This window comes from Solea senegalensis, unplaced genomic scaffold (genome assembly GCF_019176455.1).
Source record: "Solea senegalensis isolate Sse05_10M unplaced genomic scaffold, IFAPA_SoseM_1 scf7180000013153, whole genome shotgun sequence".
Classification (NCBI taxonomy): domain Eukaryota; kingdom Metazoa; phylum Chordata; class Actinopteri; order Pleuronectiformes; family Soleidae; genus Solea; species Solea senegalensis.
The window spans coordinates 35,661-54,999 of NW_025320765.1; the positions used below are offsets into that span (position 1 = coordinate 35,661).

Below are 19,339 nucleotides of genomic sequence, written 5' to 3' on the forward strand. Positions count from 1 at the left end.
TATTGTGGCTGAGCACGGCCTAATCATTTACCCTGAGACTGAGAACCTTTTCAACTATTGCATTATGGTCCTTCTCAGCACCATCCATCAGCGGGAGAGAAACCATCAGCCACACATACAAACACACAGCATCAGCCAGAGGAAAGTAATAAAACATGAGAAGTGGAATCCAGTCGTTTACAGCTAAAGGTCCTTGTAGAGTGAATGTTGGGAAGTGAAGTTTTCTTTTCAACATGATTCAATGTGTTTCTTCATTGTGTGGAACTTTAAGAGCCCACAAAAGTGATCAATCTTTTTCCCTCCAACACAAACAAACCATTGTTAAACTAGTTTTTAACACAATTTTCTTCTCATTACTTGGCACAAGTTACAACCCATAGAGAAATGGTCAGCTCCTTTGCTTTAAAGCAATGGCTCCCACACAAGCTCTTCTTTTGGCTTCTCCCTTTAGGGGATGCCACAGTGGATCATCTGCCTCCATCTTGCCCTATCAGCAATATTTTCAGTAGTCTGCATATCTGATTTGGCAAAGGTTTTACACCAGATGCCATTCCTCTGGCTTGGTGGCTCCCAAACAAGATGATTTCCATAAATTCAGATTTAATGTACAATTTTATTACTTTCTTTTTTTTTAAATGGCATATTTTAGCCAAGTGTCTAGTATTGGGAAGTTGATTATTAACCCTTTGCAGTTTGATTGCCATAATTTTAACCATTTAAAAACAATAATATCGGTTTAATTTTTGCTGGTATGTCATTTCTTCGAACCCCTCTTGCAGTATAATTAATACCAGAGGAGGGCATACATCGACTAAGTTGATAATGTAATGAGCAGAAGAGGTTGAAGTGCAGATAGAACCTGTTGCCCTAGCTGGGTTGATAGGCAATTTCCAAGAGATGTTTGGTAAATGAATTACAACTTTATTTTACTCATGTTATTCAAAACATACACGCATGAATTTCAACTAAAAAGTTGGAAAAAATTATGCTAATTTGTTTGAGGACCCATATAATATCTCCCGCGACCTATGTGTGGGTCACAACCCAGTGTTTGGGAGTTTATTTTCCTGTAAATGTTGTTTTGGAGGAAGAAAATGTAACACGCAATTTAGCACTGACCTTTCTACCATTTTTTTTTACATCCAGGTTTGGCACTGGAATTTAAATTGCTTAAGAACAGGAGAAATGGCTGAGTGAAAATGTACCACCTGTAGCCTAGATTTTGTGGCATTACCTTAACCTAAAGAAATAAGCGCGAATCGGGGAGGGAAGGGAGGAGAGGAGAGGAGAAAGGCAGACAGTCTGAGACACTGTGCGACGGTGAGGAGACACATTTTACTAGAGCTTGCTCTTTATGCTTGCACGCTCTGCCACTGGGACATCACTGCAGCTATAAATCGCAGAAACGCAACTGAGTAAGGATAACGGCGAGCACATGAGGCTCAGGGTGGGAGGTGGGGGAGGTGGGGGAGGAGGGAGAGGTTGAGGAGGTGAAGGCTGTGTGAACCTTCAACCTGACATTGATACACAACCACATCCAGCAGCTTGTCTGACCGACAGCATATGTGCGATACTGATATCAAACCTGGAAGATTGAGCTTCTCTGGCTGAAAATGTGAAGATAAATGATCTGTTTTAATCCTGAAGCAGCATTATTAATTAGTGAAGCAGGTAAAAATGGACCTTCACCAAGTGTTACGGCTCTGAATTAATTAATAAAGCTGTTGTTCCAGATCTGTTTCATATAAATGAGTCTATTAAAGTTGATGCATAATTCAGTATAAAATGGCTGCCTGTACTCACACTACAGCAAAATTACTATAGGTTTCAACACAACCCGAGGGTATATTACCGTACAACTTCATCTAATTGACAAGTGGTTTGTCACAGTTTGCTCTGGTTTAGATAAAATAAAGCTATGCTTATTCTAGGGATGACTAAATACCTCTTTTTCATGGACAATACAATACTTGAATGTCTAGAAACACCAATATTAGTATAAAATAGTCTCGTTTTTAAAATAGATTTAACACAAAACAACTAAGTTGTGTCACATTTATGCTGATACAGTTACCACCTTGAGTGTCAGACATGTGAAGGCTTCACACAAAACATTTCACAACATGTTGTGAAGCGTTTCGGTATATTTAAGGTTGAACAAATAATACCTCATTTTCTTTTTCTGATATCCAATTCACTGATTTGCCAATATTAAACCAATACTGCAGTGCTGAGCGGTATGACCAAACATTTATATCACAATGTTTTTCCAACTTTTAAAGGTTTCGTGGGAAATAAAATGGTATTTTTAATTATATAAATGAACATTTACATTACACATTGTTTGTGTACTGTCAAACTTTGTCAAACTTTTCAAACTCCCAAATGTTTTGGTACAAAATCTGTGTCGTCCTGTTCTACCATCTCAATTATGGAAACATCCAGGAGTCCAGTTACTACTGTCACAGTTACATCTTTAGTTTAGCATGCATTTGGGTGGTGCAGCAGTGAAACGGGTCCTCTTTTGAAACTGATTTTCCATATACTTGTGGACTTGTGGGGCTATATGAACAATTCATATCATAAAAAAATGATCAATTCTGGTTTTCAGTATGAATAAAACAGCAATATAATACTGAGAATCTGATTAGCTCGGAACTAATTCATTCCTGGTCAAATCTAGTCCGATAGTAAATGGCGATTTCTTGTTCGATTGAAATTGGAAATATTGTTTACTGATCACAATGGAGAATCAGAAGAGCTGGAAGCAATTTTGATGACTTAACAGTAATTTTCCTCTTGCTCCTACATATCAGACCTTTCTGGCAGGCTTTTAGAAAGGAACACACTCTCCAGAATTTATTTTGTGCTGGAAAGAACTGCATGTGGAAATTTAAATTGTGTGTAGGGATAAATCCTTATTTGTAGGTTTAACATAGATCCTCTCTTATGATGTATGATGTAGCACTAAATACCAAGAAACCCATTAATCACTGAAGTCCTTCAGGACCACATGCAGCCATCAGAGCTTTTGTGGTCTCAGAGAGAGTGGGGTCAGGAGTTGCAGCCATCATCATTACTCTGAAAGTCTGACTTTATCTTTAAAAGCTTCCCAGAAAGAATTCAATACATCAAAGGCTTTCAATATGAATCAATTGAGCAGGGAAGTATTCAGCTTTTGTTGTTTGATAGGTGGATTACAGCTAGAGAAAACATAAATTATGCAAAATCTATGAAGAGCACAGGTAAACACAGGGGACGTGATTACTTTATGTAAAATAAAATTGCAGCCTTTTCTACATAAACATACTTGCATAAATCAGAAATACAGATACATTATGTCTAATGTAAAGACCTGCATTGCTAAGAAGTCAAGGCTATTGGAGGAAAAAACTAGACTTTTCGTATGGTTGAAAGAGAAATAAGGCATATTTTTTCAAATGTAATGCTTTTATCGAAGTTATGTAACCGCATTGAAGCACTAAAATTGGTGTTGGAATGACTGTTTGTATGCGAGGGTGATGTTTTGAAAGTAGCTTTGGTCAAGAACATGATTACATTTTGATTGTTTGGAACACAAACTTGCTCTGCCCTGAAGCTCTTTGACAACTTCATAATAAAGCCCCCCCAAACCCCCCAAAAAATGTTGCTTTACCAATGAACAAACAACAATCACACACTTCAGTGTGTGTTGAGGGTTTCCAGTGAAAACTAAATTGCTCAAAGTCAATTATCGGCCGTCTCTTTGCTTTGTGTTTTGATCTTTTTTCCTGGGTTTGTTCATTTCAGCGTTTGTAATCAAAAGGCCAAGTCACACCAGAATATCCATCTCTGTGTCTCTATGGTGAAACATTTGGCGCTAAAGGGTCTGGTAATGAAGTGACAACTTTCAAGGCAAGTTGGTCAGTCACAGCTTTGCAACGTTTTGTCTATTTTTCTGTAATTTGTAGTTTACTCCTCCTAGTTTTTGGAGTATTTGCTTTATCTCTTGTTTTATTTAAATTATGAATAGAGCTGCAAAAAAGTGAGGACGATACCCGTGCATGGTTTCACATTATGAACCTTTTCACTTTTACGACAACTGTCATGGTCCATATAAAGAAGGTGAGTAATATTTTTTGTTTCATGAGAACAATCAATATGGGTTTTTCTATGGTGGCTGATTTTTAGAAATCAGGGGAGCCGATGGAGAATAAATTATATCATATATTTTTTCTCTCTCCATGTGATAAAGTACAACTGTTAAAAGGATATAAAACAACACAAAAAATAAATTAAATTAACTTCAGCAAACTGTCTCTCCAATCTACACTTTGTGTCAGCACTGCAGTGCAATAATAAACTGTATTTTCAATAAAAATTATGTATTAACTAAATATTAAATACATGAAACTAACTAATAAAAGCGCTTTGGGGTGAAAAAATTTGTTTTAGTGAATTAATAAAAGAAATATTTAATTTGTAATAGCCATCATTTTTATTTCATGAAACACGTCTCATAACAGCTTGGGCTATATGATAAGTGAGTTTCACAAAGGCAAAAAAATGATGCACAAAAATTCAATTTATGTCGTTTGTTTGCTTTTACAATCCAAGGCCAAATCACTAATAACAACTTCCTCATATGCATATTTGAATAAAAATCTTTAAATGTGCTTTTCTTGGGGTTTCTAAACTCCCAACATGAACTGCTGTCTGCAAAGACACAAATGGTGTCCTGACATAACGAAAAAGGCTGCTCCTCCTGCTTCTTCCTCCCCTTGACTTCTCCCAGTTTTCAGTTTGCATGACTGACATCAGCACAGGCCAGACCATATAATCTGTGTGACCCAGTTTCCATGGCAATGCACGTCGCCTGTCACTGCGGCGACAAACGGGCAGAAGGAGGTTACTCCATCCAGAACCACAGCCTGCTGTGTGTGTGTGCGTGTGTGTGTGTGTGAGAGAGCAAGAGAGAGTGGGGGGATAACAGCAGCAAGAGAGTCAGCTCTCAAAATCCTGAGGTCCTGCGGCTGACGCCGCACGCCAAGGAACCAAGCGTACAGTAGACACACACACACAAAGAACACTGAGGAATGGGGTGTAACCACGATTAATGAGAAGTGACATAACGCAATCTGGTGAATTATAAATGATTAGTCATACTGTAGATAATCAAACGCTTATCCTGCAGGGGTTCTTTGGCATTGAAAGTAAACAATAGCTGCTCAGCCTTTCTGCCCAGTTGCATAAAATGATTTGAATTGATAGGGTCTGAGGGGATGTCAAGGTCAGTTTAAACAATCTTTGTCTTTTTCAGCTCGTCCTTCAATAACATCTGTAATCTCCACCAGTAAAATAGCCATTAAACATATTTAAAAGAAGCTGTATGTACGATTATTCAAAATTACCTTCCGCAAAATCCTCCACTGCCTACAATGACCTATGAACTCACTTGACAATTTGTGCCTCAATACAGTCTGCCAGGAAGTCCACACTGCATTGATAATTATCTATGTAACAAGCAAGTGTTACACAAATACCACAATGTCACCCATTCCTCTCTGAAATGTTGATTTTCAATAGGGATGGATCAATACACACACTCCACAGAAACAGAAAAACGTTGTAACAGAAAATCATCTTTGACCTGGCTTAGGATGCAGCATACTTGCTGACAGAATACTAATATAATACCAATATCACAACCTTTAGTATCTACCTATACCGATATCAAAGTCAATCGTACTGCAGTGAAGGTTCCTAGGAAGCAAAGAGGCTTCCATACCTCTTAAGGTAACAAGTGTGGAGCCACAACACCACTTCCTGGACATAGTGATCAAGGGACCATGCACCTGACAGTCACTCTGGCTGAGCTCCAGAGATCATATGCAGGAGAAACGTCCAGAAGGACAACCATTATTGCATTACTCAACTGATCTGGGTTTGATGGCAGACGGCCAGGCGAAAGCCTCTCCCTCAGTGAAAGAGACATTGAAGATGCTAAAGGACTGAGTCTGGTCTGATAATGTTTGACCTCACTTTTAAGCATTATGTCTACTTTCTGGACACGGGGGTGCATTGTTGCCTCACAGTAAGAAAGCCACCGGTTAGTTCTCCCTGTGAGTGTGTAGGTTCTCCCTGGGTTCTCCGGTTTCCTCCCACAGTCCAAATAACAGGCTGACACATCACGGTCTGTCTTTGTGTCTCCGCCACAACAGCAGCAGCCGAGTGAGCGTGTGGGTCTGTTTTTGTGTGTGTGTGTCCTGCTCTGTGTCGTGCTCTGGACACACACACAGAAAAACAGACCCACACGCTCACTCGGCTGCTGCAGCTGTGGCGGAGACAGCAGCTCCAAACGAATGTCGGTTAAAACAAATTTTGAAGCTTGATTTGCACGCACCGTCCCACTGGAGCTGAACGATGACAACACTCGTCATCGGTCCCTTGTCTGATGACAACAACACTCGTTCTTCGCTGTGAATTCGTCTGAAAGGGAGCTTGGGAAAATAGACCACAATCCGAAAAAATGTGAATGCTGAAAAATATTTCAAATGGGAGAATAATTCGCCTGGTGTGCAAAGGCCTCAAGAGTGATCGCTGTTTGCCCTGTAATGGACTGACACCCTGTTCCCCGTCCTGCGCCCCATGTTAGCTCCAGCCCCGGCCCTCTATGACCCTCATGTGGAGGATAAAGCGGTAGGAAGTAGATGGATGGATGTCTGCTTTGTTTTAAAGTGTGAGGCACTTTGTATTGTCTGGTTTTGATAAGTGCTCTTTCAGAGCGATTGCAAAACAAAACACGGCTGAGGCTGATGGAAATGTCAATAGTTTTTGCAGGTATATATATGTGGGCATGAAATTTTCCCCTGACGAGTGGTTTTAGAAGAGAAGCGATGGAGTCATCAAACGGATAAAACTTCTCAGGGGAACATGAATGTGTACAAGTGTTTAACAGCTTCACTGCAACACATCACCTGAAGACAAGGAATGTTCTCCACAACATTTTATGACAATGACAAAAAGCTGCTGAGATATTTTTGTTAAACACAAAGAAAAACATGGCCATTACATAAGCTGTGGAGCCACTCTGGCTGAATTTCATTCAGGTTAAATATGACAGCTATTTTATAAAGAGTTTGATAAATCATAACCAAGGAATTAAAAGATAAATATAATCGTAAATTTATAGTATACAGGGGTCAAATTCACTATCACTCGGTTCGAGTGTTTTTACAAATTAGGTGAAGTTTCTTTGCGTCATAAAAAACAACTGATTCATTTTGGTTTGTGGACAAAACAAGAATTCATACATACCTAATTTCAAGGTTTGAGACACACCAATCAACATTTTTAATTTAATGGACCCAAATATCTACTTGAATACTTAGAAAATAGAGAAAATAATCACCTGTCAATCAATAACCCTAACCTGACCCTAATAACACAAGGTGGCAGCAGCAACCATTTGAGATAAAATGAATGAGGTTGCTTGAATACACCCTTGGATCTGCTGAATGCAACGAAACTTACCAGGGGCATTGAATGCATCTCATTAGCTGCTAATCTTCACAACTCATCACCATGCAAACCCTGCATAACTCTCACTTGTTTGCATGCACACACGTTTGTTGTTGTTTGTTTACTTTCGGAGGTGGATTGTCCTGTGATACAATCATGCTTGAAGTTGAAACATATTTTTAAGTCTGTTGCGTAGGTTTGGGTCAAGCAGTAATGCTTTTCCCTGCCTCATAAACACGGCGGTGGATAGTTTTAATCAGCTGTAACAGTTCTTTAACTTTTCTCGTCACTTACCCGAGGTCTCTTCCACACCACGCGTCCAATCCTGTTGCCCTGGTAGAACAGCGAGTCGTCAGTAGCGGGGAAACGGGGGTCCTCAAAGAGGAGGCCACTCTGCAAGCACTGCCTCTTCAGGGTGGAGTACTGCTGCCCCTCGAAGGCCTTCACTGACGTGAACATCCTGCAGCCCTGAACAACACAACCAGGGAAGAGGGACAACCAGTCAAGACCTGAGCTGGGAAAATCCTCCACAGGCACAGATAAACTTTAAATTAACAGTTTTTCATCACAAAAAAACCCCAAAACATTTATCACTGAATGTATCTTTACACCCAATTTCACCTCCTGCACCTCAGGAACTCCACTTACGCCGCTGAGTGACAGCCAAATCCAGCAGACTTTAATACCTTAACAGTGAAAGCTCTCAGTGGAAATGAAAAGTCAATGTGTCCTGCTGCCTTGAGCATCGCCTGGATTCACAGAGTCAAAATGATCAATCTGTCAATTTACTGATATCCTCCTGGGTCTAATTATCACTGCCATGCTCTGAAGGATCTGTGTACACATTGGTCAGCTCACAATCAGCGATGACTTCAGAGGGATGGGGCAGGCGGAGGCAAAGAAGATGGAGCTATTGATGAAGGGCTAATCAATACTGAAAGGTTGGATTTATAGGTGACACCCTATAAACCACAACCACGGCTAATGCTTCTCTTCATCACCTTGAACTATTGATGTCAAGCTTGTACTGTGATACATACATATGGGATATAGAGCTTTTTCTCACAGATTTATGTTGTGACTCACAGGTGTTGTCGCAATCCCAGAGTTGGGTGTTTTCATCAGACATAAAAATAAAAGCAGTAAATCCTCACAATCTGAAAGGCTGTAATACAAACTTTTTATATTTATGCTTGAGCTGGGATTTGTACTTATTTATTATGAAAAATAACAGTTTTGTGGTGAGGCCATTTTAACATATCTTGCTTGTATATCAATAAGTGAAAATACAGAATAACACAAATTGCTTGTACCATTAAATGAGTCATAAAGTGAGTCGTAATGTGACCTTATACTGGATCAATGTAAACCTAAATGGTGTTTTTTATTCATGTATTTTTATCGTTTTTTTCCTATCACCGTTGGATTGTACAATCAATTTTAACATTATGATGATTAAGACAAAAAGTTGCCCATTTCAGCTACAACTGATGAATCATTAATCATCAGTAAGTAAAATAAGTTGCTCTTGATGTATGGTACATTTTATGCATGGCACACTGTAAAAGTAGGGAATCTACTCCTGTGTGCACACTGCAGTTCAGCCGTTTAAGTAATAAACCCAAAGCCAGCTTAAGTCTCCTAATGCCTCATTATTATCCAGCAGCTCTATCAACAATTAAGTTATTTTTTTAATTGGGGTGAGTTGACCCGTTCACTTTCCAGCGGTGCTCAATGACATCCAGTGTCTGCACAAGATAAAGTGAACAGAAAACAGAGACGCCAAATGAAAAGGAAAACAGCATCAACATGAGACAGGATGACAGCGCCTTTCAAACAGCTTTAACCTGAAGGCAACACAACCTAACTTTTCCAGAGATTCACGGGGAATCTGATATTTTTGTTTAATTTAATCAATCCAAACAGGCTTTGTATCTGGCTGTGGAAATAAATAAAAAACTGAACCCTTTGTATTTCACCTGTAAAATGTAAAAATCAACCACAAGTGCAGTAATTTTACAACTAATCATCTGATATTTTGAGTCGAATCTATTTACACACATTCACAGTAAACTAGTAAATAAAGTGTAGGTCACCAATTCAATTTGGTCTATGATATAATATATATTTGATATAATCACAATATCTCATGATGATAATATTTAAGTCATGATGCAATATTACCACGACATTTAGGTAACAATAAGATATTATCATAATAAGTCACAATACGGTATTATAACGATATTTAAGTCGCAATACAATATTTTCACAATATTTAAGTCAGGATACGATATTGTTACGATATTTATGTCAAAACACAATATTATCACCATATCTAAATCATATATTGTGATATACTCAAACAACTCTTGTGAGTGAGCACTTGGGGTATCTAGTGGAGTGAAATGTCAATAGATTTTTTTATGCTAATATACACAAAAAAAGTAAAAAAATCGACACTCTGTGTCTCAAAAGAGACACATTATCACTAATAAAACCACCTCTACTAATTTGTGGTGCATTTTTTATCACAAGGTGGCATCAGCAGCAAGAATTTAGTTAGTGGACTTCATGTGTGTTTGCAGAAGTAGTGAAATGTAAGAGAGTTCTTGAATGCATCAAGCTGCTCCTCAGTAAGATCAACACTCTGCACCACAGAAGGGATGAGATTCACCAGGGTCTTTAAATGCATCTCAAGTTTAGAATATTAAAATTGCATTTTTGCTACAAATGTCCATATCTAGTCTTTGTTGTTTTCATAAGCTTAAATTGTTAAATCTCTCTTAAATAAAGAAAACTTCCAGTAACTTGTACTCAGAGTAATTAACAAGCTACTGTAGCTGACTCTTGAGCGAGTGATGAGGTGAATTCCTGGGAGAGTGAGTAGACCGCAGTTGGAAGCCAAATTGGACAGATGGCCCGGTGTCTTGGCCCGTGACTGTGTTGGGGAAAACCATGCTGTCATCTGGCCTCAGTGGACAGCCAACAGCTTTACCTGCAGAGAGCAAATCCTGAGAAGCTCCTGCGCTGGATGCCTTTTTACAACTAGCGCTGCTCTGAATTTAAAATTCTGTCAGAAACAGTGTAATGTGCTTTGGGTTTTTCCGGCCTTAAATAGCAGAGCTAACTTGGGTGCAGTGAAACATGCTGTAAACAAAATCTGACATATCTTGACCTAATTAGCAAACAGTTGCCTGGTTACACTTCCAGCAGATACTGAGCAACATTCACTTTCATTTGTAGTCGTGTCGTTTCTGTCCAAGCTAATGAATCTTAGTAATCAGATAATTAATTTGTTTTTACATAACTTTTTTTTAAATTGGGTACAGCGTTGCAAAAATTGCGCAGCATCTTGGGACGCCTCGCATCTGCGACTGAGAGTTATTCATGCTTGTCATTTTCTGCTCTATGCAACACATTTAAGTCCTAAAATAAGCTTGATGCCCTCCCTGAAGAGTACTGCATGTAGTGAGGGATCAAAATAACCACCGTCATATTAAAGCAGCAATAGGAAGGTTTGCGAGAGAAATAGTCCATAGTTTAGTTTCATAGTCAGGACAAAAGGTTTTGGGATTGTGCCTCCTGGAACCAAGAAGAAGTAGTAGATCAAATGGTAAATCATGCAACCTATTTTATTTATTAATCTTCACTTCACATTTCACATATGTAGAAAATGTAATTGCTTCTCAGTATGGCAGTAGCCATTAATTTAGTCGCTTCAATAACCTGGAAGTATGAAGGTCAGTTGAGAAGTTACCCGGCCAAATTCCAACAGTAGAAAGCGACATAAGACGGCAAATCTTTTTTTTTTATATTGAATATTTGTCGCTTTTATATTTTAAGGAAACAGTTTCGTACCTGATGTAAAATCTACGTATCAACCTTGCTTTATGGGAAATTAAAAATTCCTAGCATCTAAATGTGAACTGAAAATTTGTGCTTCGATGTGTTTTGTGTTGAGGATTGAACAATGTACAGCTGAGTGACAGCTACTTCATGAGTCCTGAGGATCGTGGGAAACTTCCGCCTCACCACGGTCATATCCTGTGACGTAGCTTGAGCCTTTTAATAACTTTTTTATCTTTAATATGTTAACATCCCGCAGTCCCACTTTGAAGCTGACAGAATCAAGTTGTTAAAATAGTTAACGCTCCGTCAATACAAACTCCTGTTATTGGCATTATTGTCCAACACTCTTATGGACCCTTTTCTCTGCAATTAACATAAATCTGTAATTAACAAATTACAGTAAAGCACTCGAAAGTAAACATGACAGTTTCACTCGCAGAGCGTCACTACTTCATGTCTCCTTGTGGTGGCGCTGCTCAGATGAATGAGGGAAACCTGGGTGGAAGTTATCTGGCTGAAAAAGAGGGAGTTTACAGCAGGATCATGGTGGAGAAAGCTACGTTAAAAGATGCCCACCCACGTTCAATACATAGACTTAAAGCACTTTGTCCTCTATGTTGTGAATAAATAGAGAATACCCACACTTTTCACGGCCGTTTTGTTTTCTTCAATGAGACAGATATCGTGATGTATCGCTATACGATTGTCTTGCAATACAGTGATTATTACAGAATCGCTGGATCATGTATTGCATCTTGTAACATGAGTTACAATGTGATCCCCACCTCGACTGTAAGGTCTTAAAAAAGGTGCAGGAGTCTGGTTTTCACTGTCGTTATTGATCGATAATGGCAGAAAAAAAGCAGGTTGACTGAAGTTAGAAGTTTGGGGAGACACGAGTCTGTGATCATATAAAACTTCAGCTCTTCTACAACATAACATAAAAAGATGGGTGAAATTTAATGGATCAGAGTGGAAATTCTATAACAACCACAGGAAGAATGAAACCGCCACAAACCACCGGAGATGCAGACAATATGGTCTTAATGTGGCTAAAAACTTGTGGCCATTTTGAACTTTGACTTTTCTGAGTTAATGGACATTGAAGACGGGAAGTGAGACAAAACGGCACTGAGAGCGTGGATATCTGCAGCAAAGCTTTCTCATCAGTCATCTTAATGGGTAAACTAATAAAGGATGATAATACATTTATGATTTCAACAGAGGCAAGAGACAAGTTTGGTGTCCCCAGTGGCTTCTTTTTGGTCACTGTGATAATGACGCAGCAGTCGCAAGTGAATCGTATAGATTTTGATCATCGATAACTCAGATTCAGTGTTCTTAGTTTTTTCAATGTGAATATTTTCTGGTCCCTTTGCTCCGTATCATAAAGATGGAATCATTTTAGTTTAGATGCAAACAAGGATCAAAATTTTTTAAACTGTCTGACAGTGACATTTTTAAAAAAAGGGATGATGAAAAAGATTTTTCGGTGCAGCCCTAGTAGCAAGAGACAACTAAAGATGCAGGTACTCAGAGCTGGTGTTGTGCTACATTAAAACACTCCTGTGTATCAATATCAGGTAAACACTAATCTCTGCAGTGTTTTGGATCTGGTATAACACAGTTCCTTAGTGTGGAAAGGTGGTAAAATGTGGTGGAAATCATGTGTTGCTGAGGAGACTGAGGAAATGGTGAAATGTTAAAGAATTCATGAGTGACAGATGATACCGCCTTAAAACAACAGAGTCATGATTCAGACACGACAGGTCCTGCAGTGGAAAGAGAGAGAGAAAGAGAGGTGAAAAGATGGGGGAGAGAGCCGTTCAATCAATGTTCAATACTCAGAGGAGCCAGGTCGCAGGAAAAGTGCTGCTTCCAACAGATGGGAACACAGTGTGGACACAATATTACAGTGTCTGATGCAGAGCTTATAAATCAGCTGCTAAAGTGATGTTGGGTAACGACAGATAACTCAGAATACTTGCTTTCTCCTCATTTCTGAATGTGCGTAAGTCGCGTCCTCTGGTACTGCACTGAACAGTATTACACGCTCACTGACTTGTAAGATTTGCAGGGAGGTCAGAAAGGTCGAAACAACCCTAATAGAGCTGCGGTAGCTGACACCACGGAACCAAAACTACGCCATTTTGGCAGGAAACAACGCTGTTCAGACACAAAGGTATAGAGTACAGTATAGAGGCAGCAGCATATACTGTATGCCAGTCAATATGTCGGACAACTCGTCACCTCAGCGGCTGTTTTCATAAAAAGTGAAGAAGGTGGATAGATGTTTTGAGCCAGGATGATGAAACAGTCAGTGACAGGCTAATGGGAGAACATTTCCACCAGAACACCAGAGACCATGAGGTGGATCACTGCTATAAAACACACTCAGGTATTGTCATTAATCATGATGCTGAAGTAAGCCGAGGGCACTGTACGCTCTCTTACCAAGTCTTGCTGATTTAGCGTTGGATGCTATTCATTACGCTACTTTACACTACATACACTCTTCCCGTAAAAGTATCAAATTCATGCCAGCAAACAGTTTTTCCGTTTGCTATGGGAAAATGCATAAAGACTCAAAATCACCAAAATTCTGATAAAGAGACGGCTTAAACATGAATTCAAATAAACGCTGTTGCTTATTTATCCACGTTGCAGGCCACTATGCAATTGCTGTAGGACTTAGAACAAGATTCCTGTTGCCTGTTACCTTTCCCTGCAAGTTTGCAAAGTTGTTATAAGTCTCCCATTAGGGAGCCGTAGCGTGCACCCTTTTCAGAAAAAACCCAGGTTAGCATCCAGATTTGCAGCGTCCCAATCAGCAGTTAAGACAAAAACTTAAGGGAAGCGTAACCTTCAACAATTTTTACAGTTATTGCTGATGTTTAAGTGTGTATATATAAAGTCTTACTGTATTTTAAGACACACTATGACATTATTAAAACCTTTTTCTATTTGACAAAGTCGGGGGCACAAGCTTTCCCTTAACTGCCGACTCAGCGTCATTGCAAACTCCACAACTAATTAACTTAAATAGCTTGTTCATTTTACATGTTTTTTATTGTGTTGCGTGAGTGTCCTCTGGAGAAGAATGAGGGAAGGTTTATCAGAAAGGTGAAGATGTCAAAATGCTGCAGCTGTTTAGAAATATCTGTCTATCAAGTTCTGTGATATACTGCTTGATCTCTTAACGCTTGAAACTGGCACTGGTACCGTTCATTTTTCAGGAGCGTTTCCTGCCAACATGGCAGTGTGAGCAAACTCAGTCACGTGACATTCAGGGTTTTATACCAGTACTATTCCTCCTACGATCTCTGCTGTAATAGAACAACACATACTAAGTATCCAGGTCCAGACTAAAGATAACTTTTTTTATCTATTATTCTGTCTTCTTTATCCAGAAACTTAGATTATTCAGTTTGAATGACTTTTATGTTTATATAAAGCAAAGAAACCAGAAAATATTCACATTTAAGAAGCTGAAAACTCGAACCGATTCATCGATTATTAAAATAGCTGGCGATTCATTTTGTAATCGTTGCAGCTCAGAGTCCAGACTGCAAATTGACTCTGCTTCACTGGGCAGTGAACAGGAGTTACTGCTGGTCAGCAGACGTCAACATTCATCTGGTTCAGCTGCTGCTGTGTGGCACTGTGCAGTGTCATAGTGGACTATTGGCGCTTTACCACTACACAGTTCCAGCACGACTCGACTCAGTACCTGGTACTTTTTTAGTACCTGCTCTGGCAAGGTTCCAAGCGAGCGGAGCCGATACTAAACAGGACGTAAACAGACTACAGGCCACTGATTGGTCAGAGAGTGTCGTCACTGGAAGAGTCATGAGCATGACGTCCATCACGAGAATCAAACCGAACGATGCCTAACTATACATGTAGATCAATTAAAAAGACTTTAAAGTCCTTTAGTTAATCACCAATATTTAGCAAGAACATTTCTAAAATCTCAACATTCAACAGGAGTCCTGGAGTCAGGAAGTACTGAACAATTCTGTGAACAAATATTTTTAACCAATTGATTCTAATGATTCAGTTACACCGAAAACAACTGCTTTTCAAGTCACTAGTCTGTGCGTTTGTGTCGTGTGTAAAACGACGTCATGGCAGTTTCACACAGCCATGCTGTGATGACTCTGCCCACGTTGAGGAGGTACTATAGTAATGGAAAATGATAACAAACCGAGTTGAGTCGAGCCACAGTTCTCTTCATTCATTCATTTTCTACCACTTTTATTCTCCACACGAGTGTCGTCGGGCTGCTGTAGCCAATCCCAGCTGACATAGGGTGAAAGGCGGGGTCACACCCTGGTCATCACAGGGTAAACAAACCATTCACTCTCACACTCACACCAACGGGGAATTTAGAGTGTCCATTTAACTTCTTAATATTTTTGGACAGTGGGCGGAAACCAGAGAACCCAGAGAAAACCCACACACACAAGGGGGAGAAATCACAAACTCTTGTGCGAGTCACTACAGCACGTGTGGCCATAAACCACAACAAACTTGAACCATCCCTATTATGTAATAAAGGCAAGTGACCTAACAACAACAACAACAACAAGGCAACAACCTGCAGGTGCTGCACTGTGAAAAAGATCAACTGTGGCATGAGCCCAGGCACCATGGAGAGCGCCTGACCTTTTTACCCAGTAAACCAGCGCCATGGACAGCGCCCGCATTTCAGCACCAACAAACCAATGCTGTTTTCTGCCTAAACAAATGGCCAGGGAACAAATCAAAACATGTTATAGTTACAGTATGTGCAGAATCAGCACACTCTCAGTGGCAGTGTGTTACTTTAACTGTTGTTGCCAGGCTGTTGCTACCGACTGTAGGCCACGGAGTTTTGTCACTGACAAATTCAATACTGCACTGAGCGAGCGCATGAAGGAGTCAGCCAAGAAGCTTTCTTATCCCATTTAAACCAAGGACATGTTGTTTTTAAAGAATCAATTTTGCTGTACAAGCACAATTTTAATTCTCATGTATCACAAATTGTTTGTTTGTTTTATGCTTTTGCAGCATCTTATTCTGCAACGATTATTTTCAAAATCGATTCACCCGACGATTATTGGGTCCACAAAATGTCAGAAAATGTGGGTAATTGATTCATTGGTTTGAGTGTTTGTTTTTAATTTCAATGTCTGATTTTTTTCAGCTTCTTAAATGTGAACTGATTTATTTGCTCCTTATGACAGTTATTTATTAAAACTGAATAATTTTGGTTTGTGAACAAAACAAGACATTTGAGAACATTATTTCTAGGATTGGAAAACACAGTTTCGGCCATTCTATGGACCAAACAAGTTATCGATTAATCAAGAAAATAATCGTTAATCTCAGCGTTATTACAGAATGATCTCAAACAAGTAAATCCACCTGTATAAGACGCCACTCTTTCCCCAAATACTCGATTCTTGCTGCAGAATTGCGAAGCTAAACATTCAAGCAAATACTCGACATGAAAACGGATGAATATTATGGGCTATAATGACAATATCAGCACCTGGAGTGCCAGACAAGACTATAATGATGATGTGTGTTCGAGGGAAACACTTCTAGCCCCAACGGAAGCCGTGATTACAACTGCTCGCAAACCTGCATCACACCATTAACAGGCTCAGCAGGCAGTGACAGATTCTGGCGGTGTTCTGGTCAGAGATCAGGGAGGATCAGAGAGTGTATGTGGTGATGCTGGTGGTGGTGGTGGAGGAGGAGAAGGAGGAGAGTTAGTGACTGATTGAGTCTGCTGCTACTGACAGGCTGATTACACTCAGAAGAGAACAGGGAGCAGTAATGCACCAGTATACTAGGGAGAGAGAGGGAGGGGTACACCAGACCTTTCCTCATCAACCCCCCCTCTCTTCCTCCTGCATCAGGGAGGAGGAGGAGGGCTATCCCAGCTTCCCATCCTCCCAGCATCGTGATCTCCTCTCTGCAGTGTCTTCTCCTGTTGCCAGTCAACAAGGGCTTGGCCCATGCCATGACATCCAATACTTACACTACAACAAAGCTTCCATAAATTTGGATTTCATCAATGATCAGCCAGAGCATACAGTACATGCAAAATATCAACAATTGTTTTTTGCTACACTCACTCACAAATTTAATGTCATTATTAAAGATTTTTTTGAGGTTCAGACACATTTTTAATAAACAATAACACCGTCAGGACACATATTAGAGTGAGACAGTGGGGTTTTTGCTTTAATTTTGTCAACTGAGGTCAGATATCCAGTCAGACTGAGATACAAGAGACCTCTATTGCACAATCAAATTAATTTTAAAGCACTGTATGAGAAGATTATTATTAAATCAGACATGGTATGTAAGGCATGTGTAGAGATAATAGTTGTTTTCATAATCTATTCATCTTTTTTGGTCCATAAAATGTCAGAAAATGTTGATTACTGATTCCCAAACCGAAAAAACTATGACTTTAAATGATTTATTTGTTGCATAGAGCAAAAAGACACTGAAAATATTCACATTTAGGAAGCTGAAAAATCTGAAACTCGTATTTATTAAAACAAACACGAAAACCAAGTATCAAATTAGCTGATTAATCGGTTAATTGTTGCAGCCCGAGTTAAGAGTGTAGTTCTCTGTCATTTCAGTGGCAGGGAATCCCCATCTACAGGAGCTATAGCAGTCTCTGGATCCCACTTTCAGAAACATAACGCACACCAAATGGTGTAAATGGCTGTTTTCCACACGGGCATTTGCTGTTAATGTGCACACATCATTCCCCTCTTGGTGCTCTGCAGAACAATACACTTGTGAGATGATTAATTTATTACTCCTCATGCAGTGGAAAACAGACTCCAGAGACAGAGGCGGCACAAACATCAGACCCTGACAACAAAACTTAGAAATCCCTTCACTTTGCACACGAAGGAATTAGTGCTAAATTCTAATATATCATCCTGAAGAGATGTAGATTTGTTTTTCAGCTCTGGCATCACACATGTGGATGTGTTTTTCCTGTAAATCATTATTATTTTGTAAGCAAGATGGATTGTTTTAAAATAAATAATAAATGTACCATATTTTTTAATATCTAATTAACAGCCGTGTCTTGTGCTGGATAAGAAAACAGAGCAGAGCAGTGAACAAGCCTGAACTGCGGCTCTAAATACCCGATATATTCCGCTATTTATCCGCAAATTAAAAGCCAATTTCACACGGGCGCATCCCAGTGCTTTGGTAAATATCTGCCCGGACACAGAAGCCACACATAGGGGTGAGATAGTAACACGATCCTGGCATCTTCTGAGAACAAGCTTGCGGTTCTCCAGCAGCGCCTGAAAACGCACCTGCCTCCCCGGGAGAAAGAGATGCGGAGCGGTTTCACCGCGGTTACCTGGACTGAGGCCTCTCCCGTGGCAACTCTGTTCCCTCTCGGGTCCTCCTCCGGGGGTCCAGCCGGTCCGGCTCTCGCTCTCCTGGGGCTGCTGGAGTTCCTCACCTCGCTCGCTCGCTCTCCCCTGGTCCGCTGGCGGAGCTCCGCTCTCCTCCTCCTCACCGCACCTCAGCAGCGTCAAGCTGCCGTGGAGCACACCGGGAGGCGGCGGAGGAAGCAGGATGCTCCGTTCTCCTGATTTCAAAATAAAGGTTTTTATTTACAATAAAGTGCACGAGTTTTGCAAAAAAAAGATTTCATTAAAAGAGCTATAACTGATATTCCTATCGTTCTCCATGGGTATGATGATTTACGTTGTGGACATATATTACAACAATACTCAACAAAACTCACTGTAAGTTAATTGCAGTACCTTTCTGTTATCAATAGTTAATAAAGTTTTTTTTTAAATTAATATTTCAAGTGAGTAACTTGACTATAAGTTGTGAGTTGCTGTGCACGTGAAGTGCCACAAGGGGGAGCTAACTTTTTTCCGGTTATTCCAGGAATATTATAATCCGATTTTTCTTAATATTCTAATTTTAATGTTCACAA

The 19,339-nt window shown here is 39.8% G+C and overlaps 1 protein-coding gene across 3 annotated transcripts in view; it reads right to left on the reverse strand.

Moving 5' to 3' along the window:
* Positions 1 to 18,897, reverse strand: part of LOC122760175 (calpain-5-like) — a 51,271-nt gene extending 32,374 nt beyond the window's left edge. For all 3 annotated transcript variants that reach the window (XM_044015262.1, XM_044015261.1, XM_044015260.1), the window contains exons 1-2: positions 18,746 to 18,897; positions 7,795 to 7,968 (exon numbers count right to left, since the gene is read on the reverse strand). In XM_044015262.1, coding sequence (XP_043871197.1) covers positions 7,795 to 7,959 — 165 coding nt within the window. In that variant the 5' untranslated portion in view covers positions 7,960 to 7,968; positions 18,746 to 18,897. The remainder of the gene's footprint in view (positions 1 to 7,794; positions 7,969 to 18,745) is intronic.
* Between the last annotated feature and the right edge of the window lie 442 nt (positions 18,898 to 19,339).